The sequence below is a fragment of the Hemitrygon akajei genome, chromosome 3, assembly GCF_048418815.1.
Source record: "Hemitrygon akajei chromosome 3, sHemAka1.3, whole genome shotgun sequence".
Classification (NCBI taxonomy): domain Eukaryota; kingdom Metazoa; phylum Chordata; class Chondrichthyes; order Myliobatiformes; family Dasyatidae; genus Hemitrygon; species Hemitrygon akajei.
In genome coordinates this window covers 102,836,232-102,861,123 of record NC_133126.1, presented here as the reverse complement: position 1 = coordinate 102,861,123, position 24,892 = coordinate 102,836,232, and the positions used below count along the sequence as shown (strand labels likewise).

The window sequence follows — 24,892 nt, the reverse complement described above, 5'->3', positions numbered from 1 at the left end:
CCATTTTATCATTCTCTGCACTATCAAATTAGAAGGTAGAGCAGTGTTAACTTCAACTACTTTAAACTTGAAGACCAAATTTTAAAATGATACTGTTCCCATTAAATTTTCCCATCAGTTATCAGACTGCATTTCTGTCTGTGAGTATCTCAGTAAGCAAACACCAATTCTTGTTTTAAACAGGCGGATGTTAACAAAGTTCGGATTGATGAAGCCAATGAGAGAGCAAACAAACTCATCAAAAAATAATGCGGAGCTCATGAAACTCACCTCTGAATTTACGGCTTCACACTAGAGCCTGATTTCCATGCGAGTCACTGTCTTGCGCCTCCACATCTCAATTTCTCCTATCAACGTATCTCCTTGAAATTATAATTGTAAGATGTTCCAAGTGCCTCACAGCATTATTGACTATGTACAGCTTCCCAGCCAGACTGCAACCACAACCATCCTCAGTGACCTGTATAGAGAAGTGACTGATTTCTCAAATGTTCTTGTGGCTACATATTCCATAGGGAACCTTGGATGTAAAGGTTTTGGAGAACTTACTGGAAAGGGAACCTAAGGAAAAATACTAATTCATACCTCTACTGCAGCAGACACACTTCCGATCAGTTCCCCATTCATTGTCTTCCTCTACCATGGCCATCTTTATGACTACTGCTTATGTATAGTCATAAAGATGGCCATGGTAGAGGAAGACGATGAATATGTATATAAGCAATAGTCCACCCCATGTCAGTCTCCCTTGCCACAATTACCATCATTTCAGCTGCTGTTGACAACTGCCATCCTACCTGATTGGAGGAGAATGAGGAACTGGAGAAAGGGTTGGACATTTTTCTTGCAGTAGTGTTCCAGAGACTCCCAACTAAAGGAATGGTGCCGTGTCTCAAAGATGGACCATCGTCTGCACACCATTTCTCCCTTCACAATTCTTGTACTTGCTACTATAACACCTATGCTAATTTTTTAAATAAAGGACTTCTCTAAACTTAAAAAAAATCACATCCAGGTCCTTTCCCTCATAATTAAAGAATGATCCAAGCTCCACCCAGTTGCTATAACTATATACTGGCATGAATTTATTTCATACCTCCACCACTGTCTCCATTAAGAGTTTTGGGCACTGGCTGTACATGGTGCTAGTAAATTGCCTTTAGAAGGGGCATGTATGCTCTGCTAGTTGGGTGAAGCTGGCTTTCCCCTTGGACAAAATTCTCTACACAAAGCTTATTATGTTTATCAGGGACCTTGCGTGAAGCCTCGCCTGGCTTCATTACTTAATAGTGAGTTGCATACAGTGAGTAAAATATATTGCACATTTAATCATTTTTCTCCGCGTGCACTGGGAAATGTTTAATAATGTGAAATGTGATCACAAACTTTATCCTTTCACCTTTACATGTCTCAATACTTTTTCTAAAATAAAGATGCATATTCTCCCCTGAAGTTGTTATAATTGAAATTCAGTTCAGAGCATTATTATATAGAAGGCAGGAGAATGGGCAGCCCAAGCAAACTTTACTTTGTTCCCTCTATTCTGCTTTTTCACATCAAATTAGGAAGCAAAATAGGCATAGGATCAAAACATTTGCACATAAATGACACATGGTAACCCTGTCTCATCAACAAGAGTTTACACAAGGGATAATGGTTGCAATTACATCTTGAAACTGAGCCTTGACAGAATGGGTAATGCCTCAGGTTGCAGACACTGCCAACAGTGAAGAGTGTGGGAGATAGCTGACCATTCATACTCCTGGTCAGGTTGCACCCCTCAAGGTAGTGTGCACAGTACTGAGATCAAAGAAGCAACAGTGTCTTGGGAGTGAGTAAAGCCCAACACCCTTATTTAGCAGCAGCTTAAACTAGAGTGTGTAGTGTTTTATAAGACCATCAGCTTAACTGCAAAACAGGTAAGGAATTCATGTTCATTTCTCCTACAACACGGTAGAGGTACTTCCACTCCTTTGGGCTAACAAGCTACTATGATTGTTTAACCAGCCATCAATGGACCAGCCCGTTGTCCCATAGTTCAAAGGCTCGTGCACCTAGATGTCCGTTAGGTAAATTTCTTCTTTGTTGCTGTAAAGCGCTCCATGTACTGAAAGGAGAAAGAATAATCACAAATTAGACAGTAGCACCACAACCATCCAGTAAGGTCAGGCCAGCACCCTGAGCTCTGAACCCAAGCTTAGTGCACTACCACCAGGCTGACTGAATGCCTTGCTCACTTGGGCCAGGCATAGAAGGGCAAGCACATGAATGGAACAACAGTATGTAGAATGAGCACACAATCTTGGAATGGCTGGGAAATTATAGGGTACAGGAAAGGATTAGTATTTACAGAATACTAAGGGAAAGGGGGAGAAGATTTCGACTGGGTACAAGTGTACACGGGGAGAGGTTAGAACACTGCAATTGCTAGCAGTACCAACAATATTTCTGAGCTGATGTTTTCACTTCACATTCTGGATACAGATGAAACAGCGAAGAATTCCTGGTCTTGTTGCTGCTAAGAAAGCCACCACACAGCAGCCTTCCTACTTCTCATCACTGAAACCCACCTGATCATATCCCTCCAGGTCTCGCAGCTTCCTTATTTCAAAGAGATTGCCTTCCAGAGCCAACAGACATATCTGGGAATCAGCCAGAATGCTGATGGGAATCATGGAGATTTCTAAACAGTTTTCTTCCATCCGCAGCACCTTCAGCCGTGGACAATGGGAGATGCGTGGTGAAATCTGAGAGATCTGAAAGCACAAACTGGTTACTTTAAAATCAAACTAGCAGACACACAGCTGCTATTGCTGGAAATCTGTAGCAACTGGATGAATTCAGGTGGTCAGGCAGCATCAAACTGCTAGTTTGTCTTTCAGAACTTAAGGATCATTGACCTGACATACTGTCCCCACATTTGCTGCCTGGTCAACTGTTTCCAGTATTCTCTGCTTCTGTTACAGCTTTTCAGCATCTGTTGTTTTGCTTTCAGTAACTGATGCAGCCATAAGTTTGTTTAGGTTTATTTGTACTTGTTGTGGTTCCTATCCAAGTACCTCAATTGGATTACTCAGTTTTCCAACTTCAAGATAATATATAGTGGCATGCAAAAGTCTGGGCACCACTGGTCAAAATTTCTGTTACTGTGAATAGTTAAGTGAGTAGAAGATGAACTGATCTCCTAAAGTCATAAAGTTGAAGATGAAACATTCTTTTCAGCATTTTAAGCAAGATTAGTGTATTATTTTTGTTTTGTACAATTTTAGAGTGGGAAAAAAAGGAAAGGAGCACCATGCAAAAGTTTGGACACCCCAAGAGATTTAAGCTCTCAGATAACTTTTACAAAGGTCTCAGACCTTAATTAGCTTGTTAGGGCTATGGCTTGTTCAAAGTCATCATTAGGAAAGGCCAGGTGATGCAAATGTCAAAGCTTTATAAATACCCTGACTCCTCAAACCTTGTCCCAACAATCAGCAGCCATGGGCTCCTCTAAGCAGCTGCCTAGCACTCTGAGAATTAAAATGAATGATGCCCACAAAGAAGGCTATAAGAAAATAGCAAAGCGTTTTCAGGTAGCCATTTCCTAAGTTCTTAATGTAATTAAGAAATGGCAGTTAACAAGAATGGTGGAGGTCAAGTTGAGGTCTGGAAGACCAAGAAAACTTTCTGAGAGAACTGCTCGTAGGATTGCTAGAAAGGCAAATCAAAACCCCTGTTTGACTGCAAAAGACCTTCAGGAAGATTTAGCAGACTCTGAAGTGGTGGTGCATTGTTCTACTGCGCAGCGACGGGACTCCACCTTCCACCTGTGGACATGTAAGACACAGTTCCTTTCTGTCGGCCTTTAATCTCTCCCTCTCCTGACTTAATCTTTGAAATTTTAACTTTATTCAGTCGGATCCTGTAGAGCGACAGTTATAATTGTGTCTAACATAAGCAGCACCAGAAAAAATCCTGAAACAGGCAACGGTAAGCTTAAAAAAGCTGACAAGACTTCAGAGGAGCCACCCTGGGTAAATAGATTAGAGTCTCAAATCAGCTATATCATTACTGAATTAACTCAACTAAAAGAAAGATTTCTTCTCTTGGAGGAAAAAATTTACTCTTTGAGCCTTGACCTTAAAGAGGTTAGTTGTAATGCGGCTGATAGTTCTCGTTTGCAAAAAGCTCAACAACGAATTGTGGATTTGGAGGCTCGCTCTCATTGGAACAATATTCGAATTGTTGGATTAAAAGAGAAATCAGAATCCGCCGACGTACTGGATTATTTTGCTAAAATGTTTCAATCTTTATTTCCGGAGGCTTGCTTGCAACCACCGGCTCATAAAGTTGGTGCTTTAAAATCCTCGGTTCAAGGTAAAAACGAGCAAGTCGTTGTGCGTTTTCTTCGTTTTAGAGACAAAGACTACATTATTAAGCTTGCAAGAAAACAAAGATTGTTACAATTTCAAAGCTCTGAGATTCGCTTCTTCGAAGATTTTCCACGTGAAATTGTTCAGAAACATTCTGGATTCGCTGCTGTAATGTGTACAACTTATCAAAGACAGTTGCATCCATCTCTTCAATACCCAGCTAAATTAAGGCTTTTCGTTAAAAATTCTGGGGTTCGTATTTTTGAGGACCCAGCTGAAGCACTGCATTTTATTAATTCTCTCCCTGACGTGTCTGAAGTTTGAATAATTTACTACTGTTTGATTGTCTCGCCACGTAAGGAGTGATGAAATCGGAAGATTTGATGGGTATAAAAAGTCTTTACCTTGAAATGTACCTTTATCTCTGAAATAGACTGGTTTGGATGGTTTTAACCTCAGAAGACATGGTGAGGGAACTGTCGAAAGACTGTAGGTAACTTTGAACCATCTGGAATTTTTTTTCTTCTGTTCGCAGCATTTAAATGAACTAATTGCTTTTCTGCTTCGTATGCTTTTGTTAAGAACTTTTAAGTAATTATCTGGGTTTCTTTACATTTTAAAGATAGATTTGATAATTTAAAGATGGCGATTGTTTTTCTTCTGAGCAAATATTTCAAGAATTTTTTTGGACGGTCTTTTTCCTTACCTAATATTATGAAGGTTATTTTCAAAACTGAAGGTCGTTTCTAATAACTGTTCTTTACAACTCAACTGTAATGAGATGTATATTCGGAAGAGGGAAACAGATGACTTTTTTCATTTTTACCTTCTATTCAGGCAGGTGGAGTTTATAATTGCTTTTCATAAATTCTTTGGGGCTTGCGTTGATCGATATCGACTTATTTCCGGGCTTTATAGGTTGGGTGGGTTTTTTCCTTTTTTCTTATTTTTTATCCCCATTATGGAATTCCAGAGTGTACGCAAATTATTATTATCTCCGCCATTCTTGACTACCTTATCCTGACATTCATCTACCTACTTTTTTAAGATATAAAGTCTCATGATATTTAAACAGTTAAATGTTTTAAGTTGGAATGTCCGTGGTTGGAATCATCCTATTAAGTGTAAGAAAACATTTAAAACTATTAACCGATTCCAACCTGATATACTTTGCACAAGAGACGCATATCAGGTTATGTGATAAAAATCAATTTTTTTAAATTTTGGAAGGATCCTCAGTTTCATGCAAATTCTCAAAGTAAAATTACAGGTGTTTCCATTTTTATTGATTCCGATATTCCTTTTAACCAGGAGGATATTATAGTTAATATTAATGGTGGATTTTTGATTATTGAAGGAACAATTTACAACAGGAAAATGGTTTTGATTAATATATATGGACCAAGTGTTGATGATCCCTCTTTCTTTAAAGTTGTTTTTACTCTATTACTTGATATAAATGAATATATGTTATTAATGGGTGGTGATTTTAATACTTGTTTAAATCCTTTAATAGATAAGTCATCATCCAAACATCAACTCCCTAATTGTTCTGCATCACTTATTAATTCCTTTTTAATTGATTATGGCTTAATTTAAATTTGGAGACATATGCATCCTAGTGATAGAGAATATTCCTTTTTCTCACATGTTCATAATATTCAAGAATCGACTACTTTATAGTCGAGCCTCGACTTCTATTTAATGCTCAGAAATGTGAATATGATGCAATTGTTATCTCTGATCATATAACCATATAACAATCACAGCACGGAAACAGGCCATTCCGGCCCTCCTAGTCCGTGCCGAACTCTTAATCTCACCTAGTCCCACCTACCCGCACTCAGCCCATAACCCTCCACTCCTTTCCTATCCATATACCTATCCAATTTTACCTTAAATGACACAACTGATCTGGCCTCTACTACTTCTACAGGAAGCTCATTCCACACAGCTATCACTCTCTGAGTAAAGAAATACCCCCTCGTGTTTCCCTTAAACTTTTGCCCCCTAACTCTCAAATCATGTCCTCTCGTTTGAATCTCCCCTACTCTCAATGGAAACAGCCTATTCACGTCAACTCTATCTATCCCTCTCAACATTTTAAATACCTCGATCAAATCCCCCCTCAACCTTCTACGCTCCAATGAATAGAGACCTAGAGACCTAACTTGTTCATACTCCCTTAAATCTAGTATTTGAACTGAAAGATGTTGCTTCTGCAAGACCACTTTGGCGTCTTCAAGAACATTTGTTACAAAGCTCAGAATTTGTTGAGTTCATTGAAGCTCAGATAAGAGTTTTTTTCTCTTTAATAATACAGGAAACGTCTCAAAGTTAGTAATTTGGGATACATTAAAAGCTTATTTACTTGGTCAGATTATTTTGTATATAGCTAAGCTGAAGAAACGGACAAGAATGGAATTAGATAACATTTCTAAACAAATTAAAGATTTAGATAACATCAATGCACCTCTCCAAATGTTGATTTGTTTAAAAGAGTGGAATTACAATCACAATATAATTTATTACTAACTTACCCTATTGAAGGATATTTGCTTAAATTGAAATGTCAGTTTTATAATTTTGGGGATAAAAATAATAGGCTCTTAGCCTCCCAATTAAGGGCAGCTAGAGCTAAAAGACAAATTTTAAAGATTCATAAAGATAATGAAGATAGTAAGTAATCATGAAGACAATAATATTTTTCAGGATTTTTATTCTGATCTTTATAAATCTCAATTTCCTGCAGATTCCTCCAAAATAAGGCTTATTTTACATAAGATAAATTTTCCTCAAATTACTGTTGAAGATCAACAGATGCTTGATGCTCTAATTACTGAGCAGGAAATTCAGAAAGCTATGTTGTCAATGCAATCAGGTAAAGCTCCTGGACTTGATGGTTATTCGGTAAGATATTACAAAAAATCTGAAAAAATTACTTTCTCCATATCTTTCGGAAATATTTCATGAATCTTTTGAGAAGGGTAATTTACCTCCTTTTTATGAAGCTTCTGTTTCCTTAATCCTTAAGAAAGATAAAGATCCTACTGAATGTTCATCATATAGACCTATTTCCTTATTAAATGTGGACGCAAAAATTCTTCCTAAGATAATGGCTAACCATTTGGAAAATATTTCACTAAAATCATCTCTATGGATCAAACAGGCTTTATTAAAGGCTGTTACTCTTTCTCCAATGTTTAGAGATTGATGAACATTCTATATTCATCACTATCTAAGATACACCGATTTGTTATTTCTCTTGACGCAGAAAAGGCATTTGATAGAGTTGAATGCACATTCCTGTTTAAGGTATTAGAAAAATTTGGCTTTGGTAATATTTTCAATAGGTGGATTCAAATGATCTATAAGAATCCTATTGCTACTGTTATCACTAATAATCTCAGGTCCGCTTTTTTCACTTTCACACAAGTACTAGACAGGGATGGCCATTAAGCCCTTTATTATTTAATCTTGTACTGCAGCCTTTGGCTATAATACTCCGTGAAGCTAAAAATATTCATGGCATCTCTATAAATGGGACCACATAAGATTTCTCTTTACGCAGATGATGTTTTGGTTTATATTTCGAACCCTGAAGAATCAATTCCTAATCTTTAGGAAATACTAAATGATTTTGGTAAATTTTCAGGATATAAACTTAAATAAAAGTGAATTGTTTCCATTAAATTCTCCTGTTTTTATATACAACGATACTCCATTTAGAATTGTTAATTCTTTTAAATATTTAGGTATTATAATTACTAAAAAAAATAAAGATCTTTATAAAGCTAATGTAGTTCCTTTAATGGACTCGATGAAACAATTATTTTCTAGATGGAACCCACTTACACTTTCTTTAATAGGTCGTATCAATGCCATGAAAATGATGATTTTACCTAGATTTTTATATATTTTTCAAAATATACCTATCATTTTAACTAAAAATTTTTGATCAAATTGACTATTATTTAGTCCTTTATTTGGAACAATAAAAGACCAAGAATTAATAAGTATAATTTACAAAAATCTAAAAAAAGATGGTGGACTTGCACTTCCTAATTTAAGATTGTATTATTGGGCTGTTAATATTCAACAATTATGTTTTTGGCTGTATTGGCTCGATAAGAGCCAAAAACCAGTTTGGATTGATTTGGAATTAAAAGCTATCAAACAATTTCATTTAACCTCATTTATTAGGAGCTCCATTACCTTTACAACTCTCTAAAATTCCAAACTTAAATCTCTACCCTGTTATTAAACAGTCCTTACAGATTTGGTTTCAGTTTCGCAATTTAAAATTTTAAACAATTTTTATATCAAAATTTTTTATTTAAACCTTCAATAACCGATCCCATTTTTCTCTTATAGAGAGTAATGTTATGTCTTAGTTTGGAAAAAATTAGAAGTAAAACTTTTGATCCTTGATTCAATTTTGAGAGAAGATGGGGCTCTTTTGCAAAATATAATTCAATTTGAATTAATTTATATGGTTTCCTTCCAATTTTATTTTATATAAATGTGAATTGGCGGTTGATGATTTTTCTATATATATATATATGAGAGAGATGATGGTAATAAGACGTATTGCTCCGGGAGTTGATTCCTAATGGGTTTTTTTCTTTTTCCTTCACTTGTAGTTAGTGGGGTTTCTTTTTTTTTTAGTTAGTTGGGGTTCTCTTTTTTCCTTATTTTTATAAAATAGTTTTTTTTTTCCATTATCATATATTATTCTTTTTTGATAAGTTTTTTTCTTCAGCTTTATTAATTGTATATATATCAACCTGTTGAAGTCTTGTATCATTTTATAGCTGTAGATTATGTATCGATAAAAAGATTTTAAAAATGAAATACCGTGTAGCGACATCTGCACAAATATGACCTTCATGGAAGAGTCATCAGAAGAAAACCTTTCCTGCGTCCTCACCACAAAATTCAGCATCAGAAGTTTGCAAATGAACATCTAAACAAGCCTGATGCATTTTGGAAACAACTTTTTGGCCGCAATGAGCAAAGGTATGTTTGGGGGGAAAAAGGGCGTAGAATTTCATGAAAAGAACACCTCTCCAACTGTTAAGCACGGGAGTGGATCGGTCATGCTTTGGGCTTGTGTTGCTGCCAGTTGCATGGGGAACTTTTCACTGGTAGAGGGAAGAATGAATTCAATTAAATACCAGCAAATTCGGGAAACAAACATCACAGCGTCTGTAAAAATGCTGAAGATGAAAAGAGGATGGCTTCTACAACAGGATGATGATTCTAAACACACCTCAAAATCCACAATGGACTACCTCAAGAGGCACAAGCTGAAGGTTTTGCCATGGCCCTCACAGTCCCCTGACCTAAACATCACCGAAAAATCTGTAGATAAAACTCAAAAGAGCAGTGCATGCAAGACAGCCCAAGAATCTCACAGAACTAGAAGCCGTTTGCAAGGAAGAATGGGCGAAAGTCCCCCAAACAAGAATTGAAAAACTCCTAGTTGGCTACAGAAAGCATTTACAAGCTGTGATACTTGACAAAGTACTGACCATGCAGGGTGCCCAAACTTTTACTTTGGGCCCTTTTCCTTTTTTGTTATTTTGAAACTGTAAAAGATAGAAATAAAGAAATAATCTTGCTTAAAATATTAAAGAAATGTGTCATCTTTAAATTTATGCCTTTTGGAAATCAGGTCACCGTTTACTCGCTTAGCTATTCACAGTTACAGAAATTTTGCTTGGGGTGCCGAAACTTTTGCATGCCACTGTGTATGCAGTACATGCAGTCTTACTTCATAATATAACTGTCCCAAACTACACTAGAGCTTTTCAGATATAGTAACCGACCTGGTTCTGGTTGACGTTAAGTTCAATAGCTTGCAGCTGCTCCAGGTCATCCGGAAGACGCTGGATTTGGTTCTTGGACAGGTCCACCACATCTAGGTGTCGTAGTTGACATAGTTGGAGGGGAAACTCCCGCAGCCGGTTCCCAGAGAGACTCAGGGTCTTCAGGGCTGCCAGCTGCCCAAAACTGGAAGGGAGATGCTTCAATGAGTTAGCACAGAGGTGAAGACTCTCCAGTTTCCTCAGCTTGCCCAAATCCTCAGGAAGAACAGCTGACAGGAAAGGAAAGACAAACCTGTTCAATGAGTAGGATTGATAACAAGTCAAGGTACTGAGCCATAGTATGATTGTGGATCACTACAAGGCTTTAAACCTTAGGACAGAAAGTTTCATGTTTCTGGAACACTGACTACCAGAGGCAGGCAGCGAATCGGATTAGTTGCACAAGGGTTGTATGATGCAGTAAGAGAAAAGGGTATAGCCGCCTGGGATTAGGATCAGTCAATGTCGCTAACAGAATGTATGGGCTTCACCTACCCAAAACTTGGAACCAAAAATATTTGAGAGTAAACAATGCTACTGAGGTATTCAAATCAAATGTATCAGGGAAATAAAGCAAGTAGGAAATGGAATGTTGAAAAAAATTAAAACACAGGAAAGTAAAAGAACATGTGGATAGGTGGAGTAAGTGGAGTAATAAAATCAAGCAGAGGTGTGTGCACATGCATGAAGATTGATGAGGTGAAAACAATAGATAATACAAGGGCAAACACGAGGAAATCTGCAGATGCTGGAAATTCAAACAACACACACAAAATGCTGGTGGAACACAGCAAGCCAGGCAGCATCTATAAGAAGCACTGTCAACGTTTCGGGCTGAGACCCTTCGTCAGGACTAACTGAAAGGAAAGATACTTTGAAAGTAGTGGGGGGAGGGGGAAATGCGAAATGATAGAAGACTGGAGGGGGTGGGATGAAGCTAAGAGCTGGAAAGGTGATTGGCGAAAGTGATACCGAGCTGGAGAAGGGAAAGGATCATGGAACGGGAGGCCTCGGGAGAAAGAAAGTGGGAGGGGGGAAGCACCAGATGGAGAACAGGTATACAAGGTCGTCTCTACTGTCAAGATGAAGCCACACTCAGGTTGGAGGAACAACACCTTATATACCAGCTGGGTAGCCTCCAACCTGATGGCATGAACATTGACTTCTCTAATTTCCGTTAATGCCCCTCCTCCCCTTCTTACCCCATCCCTGACAATATTTAGTTGTTTGTTTTTTTCTCTCTCTCTCTGCCCATCACTCTGCCTGTTCTCCATCTCCCTCTGGTGCTCCCCCCCACTCCTTTCTTTCTCCTGAGGCCTCCCGTCCCATGACCCTTTCTCTTCTCCAGCTCTGTATCACTTTCGCCAATCACTTTTCCAGCTCTTAACTTCATCCCACCCCCTCCAGTTTTCTCCTATCATTTCGCATTTCCCCCTCCCCCCCCACTACTTTCAAATCTCTTACTATCTTTCCTTTTGGTTAGTCCTGACGAAGGGTCTCGGCCCAAAACGTTGACAGCGCTTCTCCCTATAGATGCTGCCTGGCCTGCTGTGTTCCACCAGTATTTTGTGTGTGTTGTGATAATACAAGGGTGGGTGTGAGGCAACAGCATTGATGGAGATATGGTGCTGTGCTCTGTTGACAGTTTTCTTGGTCTTACCCAGTTTGTTGTTATTGAGAGTCAGACTCTTCAGTGCTGCGAACTGCCCAATAACAGAAGGCAAGTTCTCAATCTTGTTTCCCGAAAGATCCATCGTTCTCAAATTTCCTGCGAGTCTCTGTAGGTCCACAGGGAACTAAATATTTAAAAACAAATCCCATCAACCCCAAGGATCGCTAAAGGATTAAAAAGGCTATCATACAGGCAGTCCCCGGGTTACTAAAGAGCTCCGTTCCCGAGTCCGTCTTTAAATTGGATTTGTACATAAGTCAGAATAGGCACATCCGGTATTATTTAGCGTCAGTCAAACATTTGTCTTGATATACAGTATATATTTTACCTTTTTAAGCATATAAAACACATAACAAATGTACAGTATGTATTTCAATAATTAAACCACTGCGTTCCTTAGTGATAATTGTAGCTTTCATCGGGGCAGGGCCTTTCACATGCTCCATTATTCTCACTTTATCCTTTAAAATTGTTCCAATCGGTGACTGACTGTAGCCTAACGTTTTTCCACTGACCGAATGCGTCTCACCTCTTTCCAATTGCTTTATTATTTCCACCTTACAGTATTTTCAACCGTGATCGTTTTCTATCAATGAAACAGATACAGTACAGTACATGCTGTACACCGTGGGCGATGTGACCTGAGCTGCCCCGGGTCCTAAAATCCACTGCACTGCGACAGATTAAATGGGACAAGTGGGGGCAGTGCTGACCCAAATACGTACACTAAAACATCTTAAATATAATAATATAGTACTGTACATAATACTGTAATAATAAAAGTAACTACATATGGTTGCATCGATGTCTTACACACTAGAAGGGGCATTCGTGAGGTAACATTATGATGGACCTGGTGCTGGAGAGTCAGGTTTTGATTCTGCTGCTGAAGAGGGCAGGTTTACTACTGGAGTCAATTTCTTGAAGTAGGCATCAAGGGAGGCTTGTACAGAGCTTTTCTTTTTCGTCATAAATGGCCTTGTAGCAGCTGAGGTTCTCGGTAACTGCACGGTAAACTTTGGTGAACCTCTCTGTATTAGGATCTTGCTCCTCTAACTTTGCCATCCCTGTTTCAATGAGACAAAAGGCTTCAGCTAACTTTTTCAGTTCCAGAGATCATCTGCTATCATCTGCTGCTCTAGTTCCATAAGGTCTTCATTGGTCAGTTCTTCAGCATGGGAGTTGAGCAACTCTACAACATCATTTTCACCGAAGTCTAACTGCAGTTCATTACCAATATCAACCAAGCTTGCCTGGCTTTGGCGATGTCGTCAGCTGTAAGCCCCGCGAAGCATGCACAAACTGGGGGCACAATTTAAACCACACTCCTTTCATATTTGACTGCTTCTCTTCATCCCAAGAATCAGCAATATTTTTGATGGCATCATAGATGTTATAATCCCTCCAGACTTCCCTTAAGCTCATCACATCATCTTGGATAGCTCTGACTGCTTGTGAGAAGGTCCGCCATAAATAATAGGCCTTAAAGGAGGACATGATTCCCTAATCCATTGGCTGAAGTAGCGATGTGGTGTTCGGGGGTAAAATATGACTTTTACATTGGGGTGAAGGTCATCTAAAGTGCTTGGATGTCCAGGTGCATTGTCAAGCACAAGGAGAATCTTGAAAGGAATTTTCTTGGCCAAGCAATAACGTTCAACAGCAGGAACAAAATGGTTCAAGAACCACTCTTTAAAGATGGCAATTGTAACCCAAGCCTTTGAACTTGCCTTCCAAATAACGGGAAGAGATGCCTTAATGATATGGTGAAGTGCCCTCAGATTTAGGGAGCGATACTCAAGCAAAGGCTTCCGGATGCGTTACCCCCAAGCAATAATGTTAGGCTATCCTTCGAAGCCTTATGCCTTGGTGCACTTCTTTTCCTCTTTAGAAATGTAAGTCCTTTCAGGCATTTTTTTCCCCAAAATAAGCCAGTCTTGTCTACATTAAATATTTGGTTTGGCAAATAACCTCCCTCCTCAACAATTTTTTTTAAATTGTTTTTTTTATGCATTTCTACAACAAAAAAAAACCAAGACCAAAATAAGAGATTAATACAGTGCAAGACAAACATACAATAATATGATTCAAAATATCAATTAAAAAAACACCCAAACTAAAGTCGTGTAAAGTTACTACCCACCCCCCGCAAGAAAAACTCCAGACCAACCACAGCAAAATGTAGGAAATATAAATCAGAACATTCAAGCCCCCAAACCTGTACATGAAAATAAGAACAAAAGATAATAATGCCTACTACCAAGAAAAAAAAGCTGAAAGGGACTAAAAAGAAACAATCTAAAGAAAAGTTATGAAAATATTCAAGGAAAGGTCCCCACACCTTATGAAACTTTATGTCTGAATTAAGAAGTGAGTAGTCAATTTTTTCAAGGTCTAAACAGGACATAATATCATTAAGCCATTGGGCATGCGTGGGTGGGGCAACATCTCTCCACCTAAAAAGAATTAAACGTTTAGCCAAAAGAGAAGCAAAAGATAATATTCGACTCAAATGTATATCTGTCTCACCCAAGGAACCAAAAAGAGTAATCAGAGGGTTAGGTTCTAAGTGGCAATTCAGAATATGGGATAAGGTTAGGAAAACATCTCTCCAAAATTTCTCTAGACTAGAGCAGGTCCAGTACATATGAATAAGAGAAGCCTCGCCACTTTTGCACTTACCACAAACAGGACTAATGTTAGAGTAAAATCAGGACAATTTAGATTTGGACATGTGAGCCCTATGTACAATCTTAAACTGTAAAAGACACTGGCGAGCACAAAGAGAAGTTGAGTTAACTGACTTGAGAATTGAGTCCCAGACCACATCAGATAAGGAAATATTTAAGTCATGCTCCCAAGCCGTTCTAATTTTATCAAAGGGGGCACGCCGTAAAGGCACTAATTTATCACAAATAAAAGAATTAAGCCCTTACCCAGTGGATTAATAGAAAGAAACAAGTCCACAGCGTTTTTCTCAGGCATCTCAGGAAAGTTGGGTAATAAAGGATTAATGAAGTGTCTGATTTGAAGTTACCTAAAGAAATGGGCATTAGGTAGATTAAACTTAGCAGAGAATTGTTGAAAAGATGTGAAATGATTATCAATGAAAAGATCTTCAAAATGCCTAATGCCCTTTCTATACCAATCATAAAATGTTGAATCGTGCATAGAAGGTGAAAAAAGATGATTATGTAAAATAGGACTAGAAAAGGAAAAACCATGGAAACCATTAAATTTTCTAAACTGGACCCATATTCGCAGAGTATGTCTAACAAGAGGGTTAACAATTAGTCTAGGCAAACTACTAGGGAGTGCAAATCCAAATGGTGCAGTAATAGAGAGATCCTTAGTCAAGTTCAACTCTACTATGTTCCCAAACTGAGTGAAAGCTGAATGTAGGAAATAATTGCTCTCATATCTACTTCCTTAGGACGTGATAACCAGCCTTGTATTTCCTTTAACCTCCTTGACCCTACGGAAGAACTGAGAGAGTGCATATTAAATGCACACTATGTGACAACCTGTGTGCAGTTTTCTGATACAAATCACCCCTCCTTACAGTCGCTACAGAGCCTGTGTGCTACAATTCTCTACGTATTCCCATTGTGATGTCTCATCTATTGTCCCAACAGTCACCACAGTTTTTCTTGTCCTTCAGTTACTAGCAGCAATACTCCTGTTCCAATGTGCTTCAGTTTCCCTCCTAGGGAACTTTGCTTCTCCTCGTATGTGTAGCCATCAGTTGACATGGCATTTATTTCACATCTACAATGGCAATGTCCATTTCTATCTGGGAATACAGATTCTTAATTCATTGAAAGTGGCATCACAGGTAGATAGGGTTGTAAAGAAAGCTTTTGGCACATTAGTCTTCATACATCAATGTATTGAGTATAGAAGATAAGATGTTATGTTGAAGTTGTATTGGTGAGGCCTACCTAATTTGGAGTACTGTGTGCATGCTTTTCTGGTTAGCTAACTACAACAAAAATATCAATATGATTGAAGACTGTAAAGAGAATTTACAAGGATGTTGCTGGATTTGGAGAAGCAGAGATTTAACAGGTTCGATTGTAAGACTATGAGTAGATTTGATAGACGAAAGGACAGTATAGATAGGGTAAATGCAAGCAGGCTTTTCCCACTGAGGTTGGATGGGATTACAACCAGAGGTCATGGGTTAAGGGTGAAAGGTGAGAAGTTTTAGGGGAAAATGAGGGGAAACTTCTTCACTCAGAAGGTTGAGAGTGTGGAATGAGCTGACAGCACAAGTGGTGCATGTGAGCTTGATGTCAGAACTTAAGAGAAGTTTGGATAGGTACATGGATGGTAGGGGTATGGAGGGCTATGGTCCCAGTGAATGTCGCTGAGAATAGGCCATTTAAATGGCTTCAGCATGAACTAGATGGGCCAAAGGACCTGTTTCTGTGCTGTACTTCTCTATGACTCGACTTCATCAGTACCCACCCCAACCCTTCCACTTTAGCAGTCCCCAGGAGTTAACAACTACATTCCATTCTTGATAACTGTTGGTACGTTGGAAATGAACAAACAGTTGCTGCAAGGGTCATAGAAAACAGTTGTTTCAGGAGAGCGATTCGACATTGGAAGAATGGCTACACTGACTCAGTGAATGAATAAATGAGTCTGCTCAGTGCTTGGCTCCCTCCAGGCCGATTTTTCCAGTTTGTGGATAGAAGGTAAGTGGAGATACCCTACTCCCACCAGCCAGAAGATGCCTGCAGCAGCCAGCAAATCCATCTCGCCAATGTCCCAAACATCTAGAACATAAGCCTGCACCTCAATATTGCCTGACACCAGAGAAAACAGTTGCAATTAAATACTGAGCTGGCTTTGTTCTTTCACACCCCCATCTTTAACAACTGGCAACAACTCTCCCAGATATGAAGATGAAAATGGCCTAGAATATTCACAAATGAATCCAAGAAAATCACACCATCACAACATCCATTTATTCCTTAGCAGTATCACCTCACTATATTCTGCTTCAACCTCATGACTCCCAGGTCTGGAGTTCCCTCCTTGAACCTCTCAAAGCAGACGTGAAAGTTTCTCACCTCATTCAGGCCTTTCCCTGTAAGCTGGAACACACCCGTCTTCTGTGCGGTCTCCAGGTGAGCTTTCAGAGCACTGTTCCCCATGGCAAAACCACACAAATCCAAGGAGAGAAATAATTTCCTCAATCGCCATTCACATACAGGTCTATATGAGACGAGTACTTTACTCACACTAGATCATATCTAAAAAAAAAGACAAAAAAAAACAACTGACAACATCCGCCGATGTCCTTGCTGGGTCTACACCACAGTATCAACCAATTCAAGTCAGCACCCATTGCAGTCAATGTCGATGTTCCAAGTTCTGGGTCACCCGGACTATTCACCCAATAACATATCAATGTCAGCAGTCTTTAATAGATAAGGGCAGAATTAGACCCGAGTCTGCTCCACCATTCAGCATGGCTGATCTATTATCCCTCCCAACCCCATTCTCCTGTCTTCTCCACATAAATTTTGATGCCCCTACAATTTTTTTTAATATTATTAATGTTTTTGGACCATTTTAAATATAACTATTTAATATACAGTAATATATATTTACTGTAATTGGTTTACTGATTATTTCCCTATAATATCATGTATTGCATTGTACTGCTGCCACTAAGTTAACACTCGTGACATATACCGGTGATATTAAACCTGATTCTAACACCTATCAACCTTTAAATATTCCCAATGACTTGGCCTCCACAGCTGCCTGTGGCAATGAATTACACGGTTTCACAATCCCCTGGCTAAACTTCCTCTCCATCTCTCATCTTTTCACCTTCTGAAAATCCAAGTAAATATCCATTGACTCTCCCACCATCGAAAACATTCTCTCTACATCCACTCTATTTAAGCATTTCAATATTGGGTAGGTTTCATTAAGAGAAACCACCCCCACCCATTCTTCTAAACACCAGCAAGTACTGGTCCAGAACCCTCAAACACTGCTCATATATTAACCTTTTCATTCCCAGGATCATTTTTGTGAACCTTCACTGGACCTTCTCCAAATTCAGCACATCCTTTCTTAGATAAGGGGCCCAAAACTACTCACAACACTCCAAGTACGGTCTGACCAATGCCTTATAAAGCCTCAGCATTACATCCTTGCTTTTATATTCTAGTCCTCGCAAAATGAATGCTAACATTGCATTTGCCTTAACTTATAACTTATGAGATATAATATGAAAAGAATGTCTCACCTGCAGAATACAACTAGTCACCAGCAGCCAGCCAGAAAAGGTTCCCTTTATTCCCTAACTTCACCTCCTACCAGTCAGCCAATGCTAGTATCTTTCCTTTAATAACATGGGCTATTATCTTGTTTAGTTGTCTGATGTATGACACCTTGTCGAAGGCCTTCTGAAAATCCAAGTACACAACTCTGTCTATCCTGCTTGTTATTTCCTCAGAGAAAGAAATCCAACAGATTTGTCAGGCAAGATTCCCCCCCCCCCCCCAAGGAAACCATGCTGAATTTGGCCTATTCTATCATGTGCCTCAAGTACCCCAAAACCCTATCCTTCAAAATGGACTCCCAACACCTTAGCAACCACAACTGGCTGATACTTTCCTGTCTTTTGCCTCTCTTCTTAAAGAGTGGAGTGACATTTGCAATTTTCCAGGCCTCTGGAACCATTCCAGAAAATAGTTATTCTTGAAAGATCATTACTAATGCCTGCACAATCTCTTCTGACACCTCTTTCACCGGGATGTACACCATCTGGACTTATCTACCTTTAGGCCTTTAAGCTTCCCAAGTACCTCTCCTTAGTAATAGCAGCTACACCCACTTCTACTCCCAGCATTCTAATTTCTAACATACTGCCGGTGACTTCCACAGTGAAGACGGACACAAAAATACTTAGAGTTTGTCTGCCATTTATTTGTCCTCCATAACTAGCTCTCCAGCAGTCTAATATCCATTCCCACTTATTATTTTGCTTATCTTTGACCTCCTGTCAGCCATGGTTACCTCATCCTCTTCCTTTGGGATGAATCTATCCTGTGCCTTCATAATTGCTCCAAGAAATTCCTGCTATCCCAGTTCTGCTGTGATCCCTGCTAGTATCCCCTTCCAATCAACCTAGGCCAGATTCTCTGTAATTCCCTTTACGGCACTGTAATACTAATACACCTGCAGGGTGAATCCTATCATATTATGATTACTGCCTGTTAAGGATACCTTACCTTAAGCTCTTGAATCAAATCTGGTTCATGACACAACACCCAGTCCAGATCTGCCTTTTCTCTCATGGGCTTAACCACAAGCTGCTCTTAAAAGGCATCTTGCAGGCATTCTGCAAATTATTTTTCTTGGAATCCAACACCCACCCGATTTTCCTGCATAATAAAATCCCTCGTGTCTCTCAAACCCCAATTCTACTCAACGTCCAAGAATCATGAAAAAAAATCCACATATTTACATCAGATAAGTCCCAAGCAGTGACACCACCCACCACCAAACAAATATTTGTCTCACTTCTTATCCCGCTTATGGCATTCCCATCCACGAGTTCCTCACCATCAAAATGCTGGAGTTACCAACCAGAGGCGAAAACTAACCCAAGCCAAAGTCCATGGGCACCAGCAGTCAGAAACCAAGTACCTGTAATAATGCCCTCCTCCCGCAGAGAGTACAGCTTTGCTTCCTCAGAAAACACTACGTATTTCCGAGACCTGGGCCCCGCCCGAACCGGACATTTGGCCTTGTCCCCCGCCCCTTTCATCACCTGAGTAAACCGGAAACGATCTCTCCTCCCAGCCTCGAGCGCCAAGCCTGTGGCCGGAAACTTCACTGTCGGTACTTCCGCTTGTCCTCGGAAAAGAGCTCCGCCCAGCTCACGTGCTCTCTTTATATTCGAAATGCCTTCACCCATTCACACACACAGAGGCACGTACCCACCCTATCCTTTCTTATCTGGCCATCCTAATACCCTATTCCTGCTTATCTATCATATCTTATTAAAAAAAAACCCTGTATCCCTTAAGAAAGCAAAAAGTACCCTAACCTGTGCTCTCTTACCCATACCCAGTAACCCTTTTAATGTGAATTCCTGCACCCCCAATTCCCTTAGATTAATTCTCATCATCTCTCTCTGTATCCCATACTTCCTGCAACTCAGAATTACATGTTCCACTGATTCCCCTTCCTAACATTCCTTAAACAATTCTGTCTGGTGTTTCCCTATCATTTTCCATGTTTTGTTTAATGCACAGTGCCTCAGCCTTAACCTAGTCCACACACTTTCCTCTCTTCTGTATCCACTGCCTACCCTAGTACCTGTAACACTCTTTTGAGTTTGATATAAATGCCTTCCTTTCCCCTCTCTGTCCCATCTTTCCTGCCACATTTGGATGACATTTCCCCAGATTACACACATTACTATTACTAATGTGCATTTCTATATTCATCCACCCTCTCATACCCCTTCACCCCTACATGAGCTGGAACCCATAAAAATTTTACCTGACTTCCCCGATTTGCAATTCTTGTGACTGACTGAAGGACTTCATTAAGTACATCTTGCCAGCTGTTTGAGTGAAAAGACCTTAAACTTGCTAGAACTGAGGATGAATCTGAGCATATCAACACTTAGACTTGTCTAGCTTTCTCCACCCATCTCAATGTAACTAACACTGCCAACATCTCCACTGTGTACACCCCTAACTTATTACATGTTCTTCTGCTGATTCCAATTTATTTTGCTGGTATAGCCACCCCAAACCCTGTCACTCCTGTTTCAGGTTCCTTAACACCATCCGTATAAATCTGAGTATAATCACTATACTTTTCCATCTGATAGTTAAATGCACTTACCAAATCAGCTTTATATTTTTCTTTCCTTTTTACCTCTAACAAATGCCGGTCTATGTCAAGCCATACAATCTTCCATGGAGCTACAACCAGGTAAACTACTAAAGGACTTATCCTTAGATCAAACACTCCACATTCTTAAGCAATATCATTCCCTACCCGACTAAAGTTACCCCTCTGAAACATCCCATTCTCCCAGCACTCCTGCAACACTTATTTTGCAGGGTGAGAATCATTGCGCCCCTGCAAATTAGCCCAGTAATTTGCCATCAATTGCATCCTTCTTAGTTCCAAAGGCATTACTCCCAATTCTACCTGTAGGGCTGATATTGGTGATGTTTTAAAAGCCCCACTGCACATTCTCAAAGCCTGAGCCTGAATCACATCCAGATTCCTTATGAGACCTAGCTGCTGATCCATATGCTACACTTCCATAGTTCAACACAGATCTGACTAAAACCACATACATTCTCTTCAACGCTGAACAACTTGTTCCCCATTCCCTACCAGTCAAACATCCATCTCATCACATTTATTACTTTTTTACATTTCACCTCAACTTTCCTGATATGGTCTGCCCATGTTAACCGTGAATCAAACATAACTCCCAGAAATTTAAATGATCCAACCCTTTCTAATTCTATCCCATACATCCCTACGTCAATTCTTTTCCTGGTGAAACATACAGTTTGAGTTTTTTCTACTGAAAATCTACATCCCCAATCATAACCCCACTCCTCCACTTCATCAATTGCTCCTTGTAGCTTCCTGATTATATGCTCCATACCTCTTTTCCACAAGGCCCCATCATCCGCAAACAGTGACCTACCTATATCCACTGGTACCTTTATGAAGACATCATTGATCATAATGATGAAAAGTAACAGGCTAATCACACTACCCTGAGGTATGCCATTTCCCACTACGTACTGATTTGATAATTCTGACCCAATCTGAACTTGAATTTTCCTACCAAACAAAAACTCTTTTATTCAATTAAAAACTCTCCCACCAACCCCCATCTTGTGCAGTTTAATTAACAATCCTTCCTTCCACATCATGTCATAGGTTTTTTCTATGTCAAAAAACATTGCAACTACCAATTCTTTATTTGCCTGGGCCTTTCTTATTTCAGTCTCTAACCTCATCACTGAGTCCATGGAATTCCTTCCCTTCCTAAAACCACTCTGATAACTTGCCAGCAATCCCCTCTTCTCAAGATCATACAATAATCTTTCTGTTATCATCCTCTCCATTATCTTGAATATATTTGATGTTAATGCTATTGGCCTGTAGCTAGTGGGTTTTGATGGATCCTTGCCAGGTTTCATAGAACATAAAACAATATAGCACAGTACAGGCCCTTTAGCCCACAATGTTGTGCCAACCCTTAAACCCTGCCTCCCATATAACCCTCCACCTTAAATTCCTCCATATACCTGTCTAGTAGTCTCTTATATTTCACTAGTAAAGTTTCCTTATTGGAATTACTTCTGCTTATTTCCATGCACTTGGTAATCTTCCCTCCTCCCACACTCTGTTGTAAAGATGCAGCAACTTCAAGAGCGTTCCTTCTCCTAGATTTTTTAGCATAACATAGCATATCAGATCTTTCCCTGGGGAGGTTGGTCTCGATCTCTTTATTGCTCTCACCATTTCTGCCAATGTATATAGTTCATCAGTTTCTTCCCTCCTGTTTAACACACCTGGGTATTAACTCATTGTTCTTTCCCTTCTCCTTCTCCATTCTTCAGCCAAAGTTTCTGAACTGTGTATCTTTATGAACGACTTGGCCATGATCTCAGCCTTATCCCTACTGGAGACTGCTGTTTCCTCCTCAGATATCATTACTGGATATTCCCATTCCCTTCCATCTCCTTAATCTTTCCCCATACCTCTCTCACAGGTGTTGTTCTTCCTATTTTGTTGCAAAAACTCCTCCAACTTGCCCTTTTAGCTTGACATATAGTTCTTCTCACCACTGCCTGTGCCTTCTTATATTGAATCAAATGCTGCGTATTATGGGTTCTTTTAACTAGTCTGAATGCTCTATTTCTGTTTTTGTTTTTTTTTTGTTTTTTTTTTTACAGCCTGACAACATTCCTCTGTCCACCATGGTACCAGTTTTCTATTCATCCTATTTTTACTCCTGGGTATAGGTCCTTCTGCTGCCACAATAATTGCTGAAGTCACCTGTTTAGTTCATATATATTTCCAGAAATGCCAATGCTTCTTCACTCAACTTCTGGAACTTACCCCAATCTGCTTTTCCAAACACCCACTTTGGGATTCCACCACCTGATCCTACTTCAACTCTTCCACCCACTGAACATGAAACTGGGTAGTGATCACTACCTACTGTTGAAGCAGTCCAAACTCCCCAGTTACTAACTCCTGCCAAGGTATTAAGACACTAATGTAATATCTAATACTGACTCAGTTCCTGTTGTTATGTTTATTCTTGTTCCTCTACCATCATTCATACACACCAAATTCATTTTTTCCATCAATTCTTCAATTACCTTTCCACTTGAATCTGTAAACCATATTGTGCTGTGAGCATTGAAATCTGCACACCGCACTACTTTATGTCTGTTTTGTCCTTGTATCCTTACTAGGCTATCCAAATCCAACCTTTTACATGGATTATAGGAGTTAATTATGACCACTTCCACCACTATGTATTCCTGATCATCTCCCTTTTCCAGTACCCTATACGGTATACCTTGCTTGATTAATATAGCACAACCCCCTCCTCCCCCTAGATTTCTATCTTTCCTTATACCATATACCACAAGGTCTAAAGTTGGTTTCAACCAAGTCTCCTGAATACACACTACATCCAGTTTTACAAACATTTCTTTAATAAACTGCTTGAATTCCTGGCTATTGGCCAGCAAGCTCATTGCATTCCATTGCAAGAGAATCACCATAATTAGTATCAACCAACCCATGACACTTCCTGGTTTGACTGATTAGTGAGGTTCTCCTTCACTTCTTCCCAATGTCAATCCTACAAACCCTAAATGGTTCATTGCTGCTTTGACAACCAGCTGAATTTTTTCATTTTTTGACTTTACCTCAGCCATACTATTAATCACTCCTGCAATGAATGTTACGAGAGCCTTTTTGTCTACACAAATCCTGTCATTTGTGCTTTGTTGCATCTCTTGCATCCCTCTTGCTCCCTGTTCATTAGGAGCATTATTCTGTTTTCTTGACATTCTTACAGCTTCTGCATAAGTGATCTTTCTTTTCACTCTTATTTCTTGAATTTTATTCTCCCATATTATAAACTCACACCCACCATAAGCCACATTATGAGCTCCTCCACAATTACAGCATTTTGGTTGCACTCCTGTTCCACACTTTCCATATTCATGATCACCCCCACGTCTAGCACATCTCCTCTGCCTATTAGCTTCTAGCTATGTGTCCAAACCTTTGACAATTATAGCACCTCATTGGCTTTGGCACATACACTGAGTAACCCATGAAACCCAGGAACACCTTTCCTGGCACTTTTTCTTCTTCAAGTTCAATCAATACTGTTTCACTTTCCTTTTTCACTCCCTCCTTTGTTGTTTTTAGTCTTTGAACATTCATTATTTTCCTCCTTTGATGTTCCTCTTTAACTCCTCCATATTTATTCTCATTGGTACCCCCGTGATCACTCCCTTACATCCACCACCATTTCGTGGTCCCACCCTCCCTATGTATTCTCTCTTAATTTGAGTGCTTTCTCAAGCTGTTCCTCATTCGTACATCTTACCAAACGGTTGCCATCATTAAGGACTTTTGCAAATACTATTTCCCCTATCTTATTTGCCAGTGTTGTTAGCACAAACGGGTTAATTTTCTTCATGTTTCTTTGATCCTTCTCATTAAACCTTATTATGACACCGCCTTCTCTCTGAACTTGTTCATCTTCCTCACTTTCAGAGCTCTCTCCACTATCAGTTCTTATTCTTTTACTCCCTTTGTCTCGGTTTTCATTCATCCGTCTCCTCATTCCAGTCACAACCATCCATTTTTCCCCAGCTCACGTACTTGGTCTCTAGGTAACAGCTTTAAATGACCTTATTGACGTGACGGAGGCGTTTCGT

The 24,892-nt window shown here is 39.4% G+C and overlaps 2 protein-coding genes across 6 annotated transcripts in view; one reads left to right on the top strand and one right to left on the bottom strand.

Annotated features, from left to right (window-relative positions):
- The window catches only part of LOC140725274 (synaptosomal-associated protein 23-like), a 52,462-nt gene extending 51,010 nt beyond the window's left edge, over window positions 1-1,452 (top strand). The window contains exon 8 of the mRNA XM_073040537.1: window positions 184-1,452. Coding sequence (XP_072896638.1) covers window positions 184-249 — 66 coding nt within the window. The 3' untranslated portion in view covers window positions 250-1,452. The remainder of the gene's footprint in view (window positions 1-183) is intronic.
- A 468-nt stretch (window positions 1,453-1,920) lies between these two features.
- Window positions 1,921-19,804, bottom strand: lrrc57 (leucine rich repeat containing 57). Of its 5 annotated transcripts, none has more exons than XM_073040535.1 (6): window positions 19,702-19,804; window positions 16,979-17,161; window positions 11,886-12,021; window positions 10,187-10,455; window positions 2,571-2,756; window positions 1,921-2,107 (listed from the first exon to the last, which is right to left on the bottom strand). In XM_073040535.1, the coding sequence occupies exons 2-6, from the start codon at window positions 17,060-17,062 to the stop codon at window positions 2,066-2,068; spliced, it is 717 nt and encodes a 238-aa protein (XP_072896636.1). In that variant the 5' UTR covers window positions 17,063-17,161; window positions 19,702-19,804; the 3' UTR covers window positions 1,921-2,065. The 5 variants fall into 5 exon arrangements, with proteins under 5 accessions (XP_072896636.1, XP_072896633.1, XP_072896634.1 ...); XM_073040532.1 differs by having other exon boundaries at window positions 19,578-19,703; XM_073040533.1 differs by lacking the exon at window positions 19,702-19,804 and adding an exon at window positions 19,494-19,636.
- Between the last annotated feature and the right edge of the window lie 5,088 nt (window positions 19,805-24,892).

Coding starts and splice junctions, on each gene's coding strand:
- lrrc57 (XM_073040535.1), bottom strand. CDS start 17,062: ATGGGGAACAGTGCTCTGAAAGCTCACCTGGAGACCGCACAGAAGACG. Junction 12,022..16,978: donor CAGGGAAAGGCCTGAATGAG/GTGAGAAACTTT, acceptor TTAAATATTTAG/TTCCCTGTGGACCTACAGAG. Junction 2,108..2,570: donor ACCTGGAGGGATATGATCAG/GTGGGTTTCAGT, acceptor TTCTCCTTTCAG/TACATGGAGCGCTTTACAGC.